At 40.8% G+C, this 15,348-nt stretch overlaps 1 protein-coding gene across 2 annotated transcripts in view; it reads left to right on the top strand.

The window, feature by feature from the left end:
- RAD23B (RAD23 nucleotide excision repair protein B) overlaps positions 1 to 15,348 on the top strand; it is a 50,930-nt gene that overhangs the window by 23,245 nt on the left and 12,337 nt on the right. For both annotated transcript variants that reach the window (XM_086628744.1, XM_086628743.1), the window contains 3 exons: positions 4,186 to 4,265; positions 8,183 to 8,430; positions 11,925 to 11,980. In XM_086628744.1, coding sequence (XP_086484870.1) covers positions 4,186 to 4,265; positions 8,183 to 8,430; positions 11,925 to 11,980 — 384 coding nt within the window. The remainder of the gene's footprint in view (positions 1 to 4,185; positions 4,266 to 8,182; positions 8,431 to 11,924; positions 11,981 to 15,348) is intronic.

The following is a 15,348-nucleotide window of genomic DNA, read 5'->3' as shown; positions in this document are numbered from 1 at the left end:
CGGGAAGAAAAGGAAAGGTGGAGAGGTGTTGTTTTTAAGATCTGGCTTAGTTTCTTTTTATCCTCTCCAGTAACTGGTTTTGTTTCTCGTTATCCTTTCAAGTAACTATTAGTAAATTGTTTTGCTTTATTCCTGAGCCATGTCTGTTTTGCCCGGGACCATGGTTGGTGGGTGCTCCCTCTCTGTTCTTGTTTCGTCCCTCAGTCCGTTTTATTATTTTTTTTCTCCTCTCCACTTTACTGGGGAAGGAGTGAGAGAGCGGCTCAGAGAAGTTTAGTTGCCAGAGCAGCCTAAACCACGACAGTAATTTTTGACGCCCAACGTGAGCTCCTGGTATTCGAGATAAGGATAGTGATTGGGAGAGGTAACGGGCAAAACGTGGACTCCACAGTGATGAAAAACAGAACGACCTTGGGGAACTTAAATTGTTGTGACTGGTGAAGGGACGAGTGGATTGTTTGTAAAATGTGTATTCTTGTTCAATGCTGTTATGATACTGTTGTAATGTTGATGTAACTGAAGTTGTGCCTAAATATGGAATTTGCAGAGGCGAAGGGTGGAATGTGATGGGTTTGTGTAAAGGTGGTAGGTTCTGGTGTCAGGAGAGGGAATTTGCTCTCTGTGACTTCTCTGGTTTCTGAACCAGGTTAGACCTGGCTCTGGCCACCAGATCGGACTCCCATCGCCCTTGGGGTTGAGCAAATCAGCCCCTCTGCGAATTGCCCTATTTAAGTTGGGACAAAGGAACCGCAAAAGGTGCTTTGCCCAGGGGCGAGGAGAGAAGGGAGGAGGGCACTGTGCCTGCTCCCTGGCTCCCAGCCAGCCAGGCAGCTGCCTGCGTCGGGCCGGTGCCACCCACTGAGGATGGCAGCGGCAGAGCCAGCTGGGGAACTCGGGGAGCGCCCCACTCCCGGGGTGCCCACTGGGCCGAGTTTCTCCGGAGAGGACTGAGAACTGAGAGAAACGGCTGCATTGACACCAGGTCAGTGAAGATGGAGCGGGAGGAGGTGTGCCGGAGCTGAGTTTCCCCTGCAACCGGTGGCGAGATGACAGGTGGCCCCCCTGCAACCAGGACAAACTCGGTGGAGCAGAGACCTGCTCTCAGCCCGTGGAGAAGCCCATGTCGGAGAAGAGGTGCCTGAGCCTGAGGACGGTCATGGAGCATGGGACGCACGGCAAGGTAGAGACACATCTAGAGTCCATGTGACGACCCACACCGGAGCGAGTGGCAACAGCTCCCTAAGAATCTGAGACTGTGGTGAAGCCCGCACTGGAGCCATCTGATGAGGAAGGATTGCATCCTGCTGGTAGGACTCACGCTGGAAAAGTTTGTGGATTTTCCTTGTGAGTAGGGGATCCACTGGAGCAAGGGAAAAAGAGTGTAAGGACTCCTCTTCCTTTAAGAAAGGAGCGGCAGTAACAACATGGGATGAACTGACCTGCACTCCCCCATTCACTGTCCCCCTGCACCAGTGGGAGAGGAGGTGGAGCCGGGAAGAAAAGGAAAGGTGGGAGGGGGAGGTGTTGTTTTTAAGATCTGGCTTAGTTTCTTTTTATCCTCTCCAGTAACTGGTTTTGTTTCTCGTTATCCTTTCAAATAACTATTAATAAATCGTTTTGCTTTATTCCTGAGCCATGTCTGTTTTGCCCGGGACCATGGTTTGTGGGTGCTCCCTCTCTGTTCTTGTTTCGTCCCTCAGTCCGTTTTATTATTTTTTTTCTCCTCTCCACTTTACTGGGGAAGGAGTGAGAGAGCGGCTCAGAGAAGTTTAGTTGCCAGAGCAGCCTAAACCGTGACAATCACAACCTATGTTCTGGATTAACTGTTGTCTCTTGTTCAGTTTATGCTGTGTATAGACGAAGCATTCCTCTATATGCCTTAGAGAATTAAAAATCAGATTACTTATTTTGTATTAACAAAGGAAACCCACCACCAAATCCTTGCTATACAAAGGTACTTTCAATACTTTTAAGGCCTGTCATTAAAAACATGTATTAGGTGGTAGCATAAAGCAGGCTAACGTCAGATAAAGACATGAAGTTAAATTTGAGGTAAGGAAGTTCGAATTTTTTTTTTTTCAATTTTTTTATTGCTTTATACCTGGCTAGTCCGTTCTTATGCTAATATACAGGTCCATTTTTTTTTATTCTCAGTTCATGTCAGAACTTAAAGTTCTGTTCTGATACCTGCTCTAGTGCTTTTTCCTCTCAAGCTGTAGTTGAAAGAAACTTTGGTGGTCTTTTGAATTTTTCAATGTACTGCTTTGTAAACAGTATTAGTTTTCTGCTTCTAACAAGCTAAAGCCACTGATCACAATAGAAAGATGGTAATGGAAGAGAAGTCAGGAGTCTCTCTGTGTTTGTATAGACTCCTCAGGACTGTGTTTCTTAGCAAGCTTTATGTCCCTTGTACTTCAGTGAAGAGAATGTATATCAGGAGCACGAAGGTAAAAGTCACGTGTATAATAATGAAATAACGAACAAGGCAGAAAGCCTTGTGCAATATGTATAATTGCATGACGCTCTTAATACTGTGTTTCTGTGGTTAAAAAAATTCAAGGATTGCGTGAGATCGTGTGGCTTGAGTATTTTTCAAAAGCCAGAGTTTATCTGCAGCATTGTGTAATCCTCACAAGCAGTAGGAAATAAGGTTTAGAATAGAAGACCATCCAAAGATTGATAGTATTTTTTTTCTTGGACAAGAGGTACAATAAAGGTATATTGATATTTTTACTTTGATTAAAATGAACTTAGAATTGTGTGATATCCTGACTGAACCTGATTAATAGTATACATTCTGTTATTAAAAACACTTGCAATTTTTTTAAAAGAAAGGTTATACTGAGCAGCAGTGAGGTAGATCTGTTGTGTTGTCATCTGTATTAGAGTAAAGCCTAGAAACCCTGAGAGTAGTGTGTCCCGAGAGGATATGATGTTGGCATATATACATTGTGCAAGCTCTATCCCCAAAGTGCCTATAAACCATAAAATTTTAAGTAAACTTGTGTAGGTTCTGAGTCAAATGCTGCACTACCTACTACAAGTATTACTACAACTAGAGTACATGTAATGCATTCTTGAGTATTTGACCTGCAAGACTGGTAGAACCAGTAGAGAGTAAGACAGTGCCACCTTGTTTGTTTTCCAGGTGCCATAACGTGTATGCATTGCTTGATTTGCTTGCAGGCATCAGGATAAGGATGTGTCCTGGTAGTTACAGTTGAGTGGTATGTTCCACTAGCACTGAGAATGGTTATGAAAATACGTATTTTCCTCTTAAATAGAGAAGCGGTCCATCTTCAGAAAATGAGTCAATTAAAATTGTAAAATATTTCCTGAAAATTATCTGTGAGAAGCAAGTGCTATCAGACTCACTGAAATACAGACTTAATTTTCTGATTTGTGTCACTGCCTCTAAATTAGCTTATCCAAAAGAAACCCAAAACCAAAAATGTTGTTTAATGTGTTTCTGAGTTCTTGTATATGTGTGGCAAATCTAGTTTGCCACAGTACCGTCTCTGCTTAGGAGACGTCAAAAGTGGTAGTATGATAAACGAATGTTTCTAGTTTTGTCTCATCAGGTTGGTTGTTTTTTTTTTTTTTTTACCCTTCTGTCAAGGTAGCAGGATATGGAATGACTCTAGCTTTTTTTAATGCTTTAGCCTTCTTTTAGAACAAATTGTTAAAAGTTGCAAATTCACAATGTGGCAGGAGATGGTAGACAGTTTAATACATGCGAAGGGCAAACAGAAGATCAGCAGGAAGGAATTCCCCTACTGTGTCTAGAGTGCGTAAGCAGGCATAAATTATTCAGTTAAGCTATTGTATCCTAAAACCTTTCTTCTGCATCACTTATATCTATGTTAAAGGTCCAATAAATCTTTCTCTAGATGGAACACTTCTGTTTTAAGTGGTTTAAAGTATCTTTGACATTTATGGCAACAGCCTTCCAGCTAACTAGTACTGTGGACATCATAGGAGGAAAATTACTTGTAGCTGTACTGCCAAAGCTTAGTATCCAAAATACTTTTTGTAGGGTTATTAATGTTTAGAGTCTGAATAAAGTGTGTTTTAATGTTTGCTTGGGGTTTTTTTTGGAACCGTGTTTATATGAAGGAATCCTAAGATCATCTAATGATCTGTTAAGTAACTTTTTCCTTTATTTGTATCTATTTAATTTGCCAGGTAAAATCCTTAATGATGATACTGCTCTTAAAGAATACAAAATTGATGAGAAGAACTTTGTGGTGGTTATGGTGACAAAAGTGAGTAGTTCTTATTTTTGAAAAGGAAATTGCGTTCATTTCATTCTTTTTTTTTTTTTCTCATTGTGATGAGTGATTGTATATGCCTGTCCTTAAAACTAGTGGAATTTGATGATGTGAAAGTTTTGGTCAACAGTAAAAAATAAATGCTTATGTGAATAGATACGAAATATAGCTTCACAGTCCTGGTTTGCCTACACTGATTGTTGTTGCGGTTCTGTGGTTCTGTGTTGAATGTTTACATCAAACAAAAAATTTGCCGGTGGCTCATTTTACTGTTTCTTCGTTCTTGTCTGTCTCTGTTACTTTTCCAATGATATGATATTATTAAAAGGAAGAAGGGAACCTAGATAGTTTGTTACTAAATCCTTTGTGCAGTACTCTTCCAGTCTTGCAATGTTCCTTTTAAAAACTCATGGCTGTTTCTTTTGTTGAGCTCAGCAGCTTAAACCAGTACAGAAAGGGTACATGTGCCGATCAACAAACCTGTGAGTTTTGAATGGCTGCAATGGCAAATTAAAGGGAATGACTGTGTCATCTGTTTGAAGTATCTCTTCTCTTAACCAGTTGCCGTATTGCTTCCAGGAGTCAAGCCACTGATTTTCTAGGCATTCCAGACCTGTGGGATCAGAATAAAACTGGCTTCATGTCAGTCTGGAAATATATATGAAGTTAATTTTGGAATTAGAGGTCCTCCTTCTGACAAAGAAAACCTATATTCAATTGCTCTTCACTTCTGTCTGTTGTCAACTCATTAGATTCTCTGTTTAAACGTAACTTATTGCTCTCTTCCTGAACAAACAAGCCTTGTAGTCTGTGGTTTGCCTGGAGAAAAGGCATTTATCAGTACGAGAAAACAGGTGCAGATAGGATTTCAGAGTATAGCTTTCATTTTGTTCGTAGCAGAAGAAATACAGACCTCCATGAAGAACTCCTAAATGCAATGCCGCCTTATACTAAAGGGCCTGTGTTTCAAAGTTGGGCATTTCTTCAGTGTTACGGTCTTTTTGCTAAGTCTTTAAGCTCAGTTTTGCTTTCCTTGATTCTTTTCTGGATAAGACATGCCTGTCACATAAGCACAGCTGCTTTGTCTGACGTTCAGATGTGTTTCAGAGTTTTTCTTTGAATGCTTCTTAAAATGTTCTGTATTGTGCCTATCGTGTTGGTATCTATTCATTCGCAACCTCTCCTTTCCTTTTAGACAAAAGGAGGAAATATATTTTTCCTTGTTTAAGGAGACATTGTCTGACAGTGATTCACATTGGATAAGTAGTTGTATTTTGTTAAATATCAGCTATTTCCCTCAGTAAGGCAGAGATGGGGGTCAGTCTTGTGAATCCTTAAGGATATTTATAGGTAAGGGGCTACAGTGATACAGCTTTCAAAATGTAGTTCCATACCTTAGCTGGAAGTCACATCCATTCTGAAAAGTGTAATTTCAATATAATGGGATTGATACTACTTCCAAGCAAAATTCATGTTTCCAGTAAAGATGTGAAGATTAAATCACAATTACGTACAAGTACTCCCCACTCTAAATTTGTTGCTGTAAATTTGGTAGTCCTTGATTCTGCTGGATTTTTGGCTCTCACTACAGAACTCAAGCATGTGAAATCATAGAATCATAGAATGGCATAGGCTGGAAAGGACCTTAGAGATCATCTAATCCAACCTCCCTGTCGTGGGCAGGGACGCCTCTCAACTAGATCAGGCTACTCAAGGCTCCGTCCAGCCTGGCCTTGAACACCTCCAGGGAGGGGGCATCCACAACTTCTCTGGGCAATTTATTCCAAAGTCTTACCACCCTTGTACTGAAGAATTTCTTCCTAATATCTAATCTAAATCTTTTCTCCTTCAACTTAAACCCATTTGCCCTTGTCCTGTCAGTGGACACTCTTGTAAAAAGTCCCTCCCCAGCCTTCCTGTAGGTTCCCTTCAGATATTGGAAGGCAGCTATTCGGTCCCCCCAAAGTCTTCTCTTTTCAAGGCTGAACAATGCCAGCTCCCGCAACTTTTCTCGTAGCAGAGGTGCTCCAGCCCCTAGATCATCTTTGTGGCCCTCCTCTGACCACGCTTCAACAAATCTATGTCTCTCTTGTGGTGGGGACATCAGAACTGGACGCAGTATTCGAGGTGGGGTCTCACAAGAGCCGAGTAAAGGGGGAGAATCACCTCTCTTGGTCTGCTGACCATGCTTCTCTTGATACATCCCAGGATGTGGTTGGCCTTCTGGGCCGCATGAGCGCACTGCTGGCTCATGTTGAGCTTCTCATCTATAAACACCCCCAAATCCTTCTCTTCAGGGCTACTCTCAACCCACCCTGTGCGCTGTTTGTATTTGTGCCTAGAATTGGCCCGACCCAGGTGGAGGACCTTGCATTTTGACTTCTTGAAGCTCATGCAGTTAGCACTGGCCCATTTCTCAAGCCTATCAAGGTCCCTCTGGATGGCATCTCTTCCCTCAAGTGAGTCCACGGCACCACACGACTTGATGTCATCGGCAAACTTACTGAGGGTGCACTCAATGCCATCATCCATGTCGCTGACAAAGATGTTGAACAGCACTGGACCCAGAACAGACCCCCGAGGGACACCGCTTGACACTGGTCTCCATGTAGACGTTGAACCCTTGACCACAACTCTTTGAGTGCGACTATCCAGCCAGTTCTTTATCCCCTGAGTGGTCCATCTGTCAAATCTGTGTCTCTCCATTTTAGAGACAAGGATGTCATGTGGGACAGTGCCAAACGCCTTGCACAAGTCCAGGAAAATGACATCCGTTGCTTTACCCATGTCAACCAGTGCTGTAGCTTTGTTGTAGAAGGCCACTAAATTAGTTAGGCATGACTTGCCCCTAGTGAAGCCATGTTGGCTGTCACCAACCACTTGGTTATTTTTTATGTGCCTTAGTACAGCTACCAGGAGAATCTTTTCCGTGATTTTACCTGGCACAGAGGTAAGGCTGACTGGTCTGTAGTTTCCCGGGTTGTCCTTGGTCCCTTTTTTAAAGATGGGGGTTATGTTGGCCCTTTTCCAATCTGTAGGAACCTCACCAGACTGCCAGGACCTCTCAAATATGATGGCTAGTGGCCTAGCAACTTCAGCCGCCAGTTCCTTCAGGACCCGTGTATGTATCTCATCAGGTCCCATGGACTTGTGTACCTTCAGGTTCTCTAGGTGTTCCCGGACCTGATCCGCTCCTACCCTGGGTGGTTCTTCACTCTCCCAGACCCAGCCAACATCCTCTGTGATTTGGGTGGTGTGGTTCGAGTGGTTGCCAGTGAAGACTGAAGCAAAAAAGTTGTTCAATATTTCAGCCTTCTCCATGTCCTCAGTAACCAGGTCACCTGTATCCTTCTGGAGAGGCCCATGTTATCTGTGTAGTGCTTTGAATGTAAAGATTGCATAAGTAAAAATTCTTTCAGGTTAAGTTTAAATTTTTTAGCTTTTCATTTTCCAGCAAATAGCATTCATAATGAAATGTGATTTCTGTCTTTATGATTTTTTCCCAAATTTAAGTGTTAAGAGAACCTTAATGCTTGTTACGCTTATCAGATGTCTTTTGTTACCTGTTTTAGTTTCTTCTGAAAAAGGGGCTTTTATAAAAGTAGATTGTTTTCACATTTAGAGTACTGTGGTCTATAAATATTTAGATCTTTATCTTTGCGTTTCATTTCATACTCAAATAGTGTGACTGCTCAGATGTCTAAATAAGTACTTTAGTGACACTGTCAGTTGCCTGTTTAAACACTCTAAAAGGCATTATAGATTTAATGTGTTGCAGTGTTTTAATGTTGTACCTAAGGCAGTGATGTCAAACACAGGTGGTCTTAACAGAACTTAATCAGTGTGTTGATGATGGAAAGCATGAGCTTAGGAGCTTTGTGCTGTGTCTGAATTCTGTTGTCCTCCTATAGCCCAAAGCAGCAGCTGGAGTGACTCAGCAGACAAACGCTGCTACTGCTATTACCTCGACAACTGCAGCTCCCACACCAGTCACTGCACCAATCCCTGCTGCTGCCCCTGTGCCAGCTCCTGTCCCTCCACCACCAGCACCAGATGCAGTTGCTTCTGAATCTGCACCTGTGAGTGCTCCTGAAGAAGAGAAGCCAGCAGAAAAACCACCTGAGGCACCAGCTGCTGTCAGCCCATCATCAACTGAGAGGTATGAATGAGATTCTAAAAATGGCTTCCCTGTCCATTTCTGTTGCTTCTAGTTCTGGTTTTAAGTTGAATTTTCCATTACAATGTTAGTCCAATCATTTTCTCTGTTCTACATAATTTTTCTTCTTTCCTAACGATAACTTCAGTCTCTGGCTCATTACTTAGAGTAAGAAGTTCCCCTCTCAATTACACCTCCTGCTGTGGGACTAGTGATCTTGGGACTAAACCTATGGAGTGCAGAGTTAAATGACACAAGACTTGTGCTCCCGTTAGGCATTTCAGAGTTACTGTGGCACAAGTTTCTTTTCAGACTGAGGAGACTCACCTGTGTGGGGATCTGCTGTTCACAAAGCTCTTAAATACTTCAGAGGGATATGTCCTGTCCTGTTCTTAGATCTCTGATTGTGTTTTGAATCATGTTGTTTAGATTTGAACCATAAGTTCTTTATTGCTGTAAAAGTCTATTAATTTCTGGAAGGAGCTTTTTCTTCTGAAGTGTAGGATGTAGTGTTGCTCGTAATCACATAATGTCTTAAAGCTACAAGCTTATTTGTTCTAAATTCTCCTTGGCCCATCTGCAGGTAGTTGTGGGAGTTGGGATAGCTTTTAACCTCAGTTTTCTGCATTTAAGAAAATCATATGGAAGTTAGAGATTTCATCCCTGTTGTACACTGTGGCCTTTTTTGCTCACTTTAATTTTCTGAAGTATTGCATGGGATAAAAATGTTGTTAACTGTAATTTAATGGCCCTTGAAGTGCTGCATAACATCAAGTCTTCATTTTTCATACACTGGTTTTCAATTATTTGTGTGTTATTTATGTGCATGCCAGTGCACAAGACGTTAATTTTTGAAGTGGTTATATTCGAAAACCATCAAATACTGATTTGATGATAAGGAAACAAAATTTGCAATTGCCTAATATCTTGAAAGTGTCATCACAGATTTCCTGCACTAAATACCCTAATTGACGATGTAATTTTGCAATTCTGAGAGATGGACATCTTTTTAAAATGGAATACAAGTGGAGCATCATCTATCAGTTGAATAACTTAAAATTTTTTAATGTTTATGAGTGAGTATTTTTACCGCTCAGTTTGTGCAGTAAGTTCAAAGATTAGATTAAATCTTTCATGCTGAAACAGTGCTTTCCAGGTTTTCCACTTAAGATTGCAGTGATGTAAAACTGCAGTAAGGGAGCCTCAATGTACATACTTAACAGGAAGCAAGAGAGTAATTTAACAAATACATTGTAGTTATCACCTGCCTTGATTTCAGTGAGTACTGCTTGTCTCTGATTTGCTTTAGAAGTTAAATTACTAAGGCTGATGAAGATTTTTTCAGCCATGACCAGGCAAGGTGATGTCCCATTTTGCCTTTGATCTTTTTTAGTTGTAAATCTTACTAGTGATAGGTACTAGTGAAGCATTCTTGTTGGAACAAATTTTTTCTTACATAAAAAATGCATCTCTGTAAACACCTTGTCAGATTTTTAATGGCATCTTCTGAAAACTGGTTCGAATTAATCTAATGATCTTTCACTTGCTGATAGGAGTTGCTGACTCTGGTAGCCTGATAGATGCGAGGCTGCTGCAGCTCCATGTCCCCAGGTCTATCAAGTGTCGAGGTTGAACTTGTATTCCCAGTACCTACGCACAATATGTATGTACCTATATATATGGCTGGCTGCATAAGTCAACACAGGCAGAAAGCCTCAAGGAACCACGCAGCGCCAGCAGTCACGTCCTGTTCCCCTCTGGCTACTCAAGGCAAAGCCCAGTAGTGCAAAATACATACATACAAACATACAAACGAACAATACGAATTTCTCTAGTACCTGGCCTTAGGCAGTCTATTCCAATAGCTAGATGGGCCTGGATCTTCCAGTCTCCCAAGTTTTTGATACCTCGGCATGTGACTGCCTGAGTCCTGCAACACTGCTCTTCAGTTGCTGATACTCAGATTCCCTTTGTATGCATACGCATACTCGCCCACACAGAGGATCCATCCAGAACCTGGCTGTACACATGCACTGAACCTGGTAGCTAGTCCCTAGATCCCTTGATCTCCCAGTTGCCTTGTTTGTGGACACACAAACAAGTCTCTCCACTTGCTGTTGAGGTCTGTGACCTTACCAGTAGCTGGCCGTCAGATGTTACTTTTTCCATCAGCTCCTCTCAGACCCTCTGGTCTCTCCAGCAGCTGTCTCTGACTTATAGCCATTCAATACCCAGCTCTCAAGCCTCTTACCCTGCTTGCTGTAGTTAAGCTTGATGCTTGCTGATGATTACATGCACGTCAATGTATGCATCCACACAGAATAGGGATGCAATGTAGTCTTTTCTGTTGCCCACACCCCAGGCACATGGACCCCTGTGGCCCTTTCTCCACTTGCTGACACCGAGACTTCTACAGTGCCTGGTCCCTGCAGTCACTGGCTTCACAGGCGTGTGGTTCCCTGTCCAACTGTGGGCACTTAGGCTTCCAGACAGACATGCATGTAGAATAGAGAGACCCCCAGCATGAAAAATAGTTAGAAATGAAATTTAATTAGAAGGCAGGATGGACTGAGGATCGGGTGCAGGTCATGACCAGGCAAGTGCTATTTACATGTGACGGGCCCTTTTTCTCCTCTTTTTCCTCTCTTGACCCATGCTTTTCATCTGCAGGGTGCCTTGATGCTTCCCTTTCCCTGCCTTTGGTTTTTCCCCTAGATATCCTGTAATAAGTCTTGCACAATCCCTAAATACTTTTTGCTGGCACCACATGGTGAGTCACACTGCCCTGTAGACAGTAATGCCCTTGATCTGTAAGGACACTGGAGAACCTCTCCCATTGACCCATCAGAGGTGTAACCCTGAGAGGAAGGGGCTGATGCTTTTTAAGTTGCAGCCCTGGGAAGAGCCAGGAGAGTCAACCCTTGGCTCTGAGTTAACTTGAGTTCCCCTGCCTCGTGTTGTGCCTCTGTATTTCTTTGGTGTTCTTGGAGGTGAGCCTTTAGTCCTGTAATTTAACAACTTTGATAACTCGGCAATGGAGTAATTGCAAATATTAGCAGTTTATATTCCTGGGAAAGTAAGATGCTGAGATTTTAGTAAGTGCTTGCCACTGGCCTCCTTGGGTCCTCATTGAGGTCAAACCAGTGACTATGGGGAAGCATTTAGTGAGACTGCTGTGTGCTTTTGAAAATCCACCTTGTACTCCCACCCTTTAAAGCATTCAAGTGAGCATATGGCTAATCCCTGAACAGATGGGCAAGAGCCAAACTATTGGGGGGTAGGGGGGAAGATTGGCCTTTAAGTGTTAAAAATGGTAGCATTGTAAGTTTGTAAAATCTGGTCTCACTGTAACACCAAGAGAGTGCTCTTTGGAAAGCTTTGTTGGTTTTTTAGAAACAAAAGGGGCTATTAGAGTTACAGCTGCTGCTGCTTTTTTTGAAAAACAGGAAGTTTTCCAAAGTTTTGTAATTACCATTGCACTTGTCTTCATCTTACAGTACAACAGGTGATACATCTCGATCAAATCTTTTTGAGGATGCTATAAGTGCACTTGGTAAGTGGAGTGTTTTTTTAATGTAGACATTACTTTGATGCAGCAGAAACAAGTGACGGATTAGCAGATGTTGACATTCTCTTCTGTGTCTGTCATTGTTAAAGTTATAATCAAAGTACTCTTCTCTTAAGACCTGAGGTTGGTAACTTAGAACCAGCATCAAGAACTTCTTTACTGAAGAATATTTCACTTCATATATTTTTATTGTGTAAAAGGAAGATCCTTATCATTCCTGGTTCCCTCCCCACCCCCTTTGCCTTAATTTCTCTTCTAACTATTCTATTTGAAGTGGCTTGAATAGAAGCCTGGATGTAAATATGTATACGCTTTTCTTTTCACCTTTGCTTCCCAGTGTGCAGGTCTGATAAAATGGCTACTTTTATTCACTTGTTCCAGCTTTGACAGTACTGTCTTTTGACACATTTAGATTAGATAAATTCACCAAATCTGCTGCTATCTAGGTTGAGGAGAGAATGCCTCCACGTACTTACAGTCAATTCACTTTTCTTTTGGCAATTTAAATGTCTTTGTTTCTCAGTGAAATAAACAGCGTAAAAACAATAGAAAGTTCTGCCTCTCACTTAAGCCGATTCTGATTGCCAGGAAATTACTAGACAAACTCACAACTTCTTACACCTACTTAAATTTTTTGGAGGGCTTTTTTTTTTTTTTTTTTTGAGTGTAGCAAATTAAGGCATAGAAATAGGTGGATTTTCTGTTTTGTCTAATCTCTATAATCTCTATAAACTTTAAGCTGCAATTTGGTACAAAAAGTTAAAACATTTTTGTGTAGAGCTATATATATATATTGGAGGCAGGTGTTGTGATTAAGCAGCCCAAGGTGATTTAGGAGCCGTAGTAATGTTTCACATGTATTGGTGGTAGCCACCAAGTTTAGTCTGTCTAACTACAGGTTAAGTCTTATGTTATGCCATACTGTTTTAGGCTGAAGAAACGTGTGAGCTGAAATATCTGATAGACACTGTAGGAGACAACCAGTTGATTTAAAGCGACTGCTGCTACCAAAGTCGCTGCAGGCTTCATTAACCATTCACTATATTTTAGTGGCTGAGATGTGCTCGTCACAAATACTCATGTTAACAATAATGACCAACAAGTTTAATTAAGCTGGTGGTCTTGATTCAGTTGTCTTCAGAACTGGGAAAAAAAAAAAATCTTCCAATGTAGCAAGGAGAGCATCACCTCACTATCCATATTATATGAAAGTTCTTTTATTGGTATCCGGTACAGTAAACCCACATGTGCCTGGCAGTTTGGAAATAGCAGGCATTGAGGGTAATTTCCTGGATAAGCATGCTGTAAGGGTTATATACCAAAACATTTTCAAAGACAATAGGCATGAACTCTGTAGTTCTTTTCCTTCAGAAGCTGTCTTAAAAGGAATTTGCTCGCACAAATTGATGTAATATGTTTTTACATCCTAAGTAGGATCCTAGGCATGTTCTTCCTGTGGCTTCTCAGTTATGTTGTCTGAAGATAATTGACTTCACTTTAAAACCAGGGATTGGTTTCTACTGAACTGCTTTTGTTTTCAGTTGGATATACTGACTGAAAACGGATGTGGCTTTGTGTGCTACATGATGGTCTGCACGTCTTGCAGTTTCTGTGCAACTGTATCTTTCACTGGAACATCTTAAGCTTTCTTTAGGACAGGGGACAAGAATTATGGTGAGGAGTGTGTGATGGACTGTATTGCAAAGTTAATCCAGCTTTAAAATGCTATTTGAAAGACAGAAGTAAAGAGCAGAATCAGTTCAGCGTTGACCGCACAAACATTCCCAGTAGCACTATGTAGAGATAGGCTTGACTCTGTATGACTTTACTGGTGTGCAATTCCTGAATTATTATTCTGGGTCTTACTCTTGCACAACTTGTGTAAGTGAACTGTATATGTATATGTACATGTGTCTAAATTTGCAGTAATTCTGTTTCTTCATTTGGCTTTCAATTATCGCTTGTGTAGCATTCTGTCCAGAGCAGGTTGACCTTCTTACATCTTTTTCTGTGTACCAAATTTCTTAGACTGTTCTAGTCTCTTCTTAGCTGATCTTGAAAGAGCACTGCAGAAATGTTGTAGTAACTAATTAGATCAAAAGATATTCTGTCTGCTGTTTACCTTAATTAGTTTAGTAGCAATAATAAGGGTAAATTAGCGCTGTGTAAGAAAGAAAATGAGCAGTAAGTTTATCAAAATCACTGTTGGGACAATTGTTGGCTTGTCTTTGTTTGCTTCTCTGAAGATAAGTACAGAAATATGTATCTTTAGAGCAAAGTTTAGGTGAGTTTTTTATGTCTTTGAAAAAATAAAGGTAGATGTAAAATGATTGATCTTGTAATTGTATATGAAGACATGAACTTACCATTCCTTAGTCTCAGATTGGTACTATTATTTTGAAGTTTGAACAATAAATACTCAAATTAGTCAAGGGTTGTAAATCTATTATTTATCTTTATGGAAAATGCACAAGTATGCTTGGCTGAGGGCCGTTTCATTATTTGTTCTTGAGTATATTGCCCTCAGTTGCTGATTATTTAGAAGCGTTCTTCAGAAATCAAGCAATGTGGTTGCATTAATGTTGACTTGAGTGGAACACCTTTTCCCTAAGGGAATAAAACTTAATATTTTCTTTGATTCTTTTAAATGTGACTTACTTTTCTTAACAGAGTAGCTCTAGCAGTATTTGTTTCCTCTACTTTTTTAATCTATTGGTTTTTTTTGTGGTGACTGTTAATTATTTAACTCTCCTGCCACTAACTTACTAGTGTTATGGAGTCAGTAGTAGGATTCCACTGAGATCACAAATACCTTCATCCAAGGAAGGAAATGGTATTTTAATGCCTGGGTTGGTTTGTTTGTTTTCTTTTTCTGTTTTTGCATGCGAAGATAACCTTTAAGACGTTCCATTACAATTTATAATAGAATAGGGTGGGGATTTTTTTGATTGTTAAACCTGTTGTCTGCTTTTAAGGAAGGGAAATAACATGGATTATGAAAAAAGATAGTTTTTCCTATGATACCATTAGTGTAGTGGTCAGTTGTCCTTAAATTGCTCCATATATAGTGTGTGTACCCTTTTGTCTTGATGGCTACAGGTAAGGGCTAGTTTTAGTCCATTTGTGCTGTAAGAGGTGAGGAATTTGATGTGGTGGATGTCTAGTCAAATATACATTAATTAAATAACATAACTTGTTCTACCAAACCCTCATTGAGGTCTTGAATGACTTTCCTAGATATAACTTTAGGTCTTCTACCTGACTTGAGTTGGTCCATGTTAAGTTAATTAAATGATTTCCATCATCGTCACAAGCATGCAGCACTATACAGTTGTAACTTGGTCATCACTATT

Source organism: Tauraco erythrolophus, chromosome Z (genome assembly GCF_009769465.1).
Source record: "Tauraco erythrolophus isolate bTauEry1 chromosome Z, bTauEry1.pri, whole genome shotgun sequence".
NCBI lineage: Eukaryota > Metazoa > Chordata > Aves > Musophagiformes > Musophagidae > Tauraco > Tauraco erythrolophus.
The sequence above is the reverse complement of the archived record's forward strand: the minus strand, read 5'-3'. Positions and strand labels throughout refer to the sequence as shown.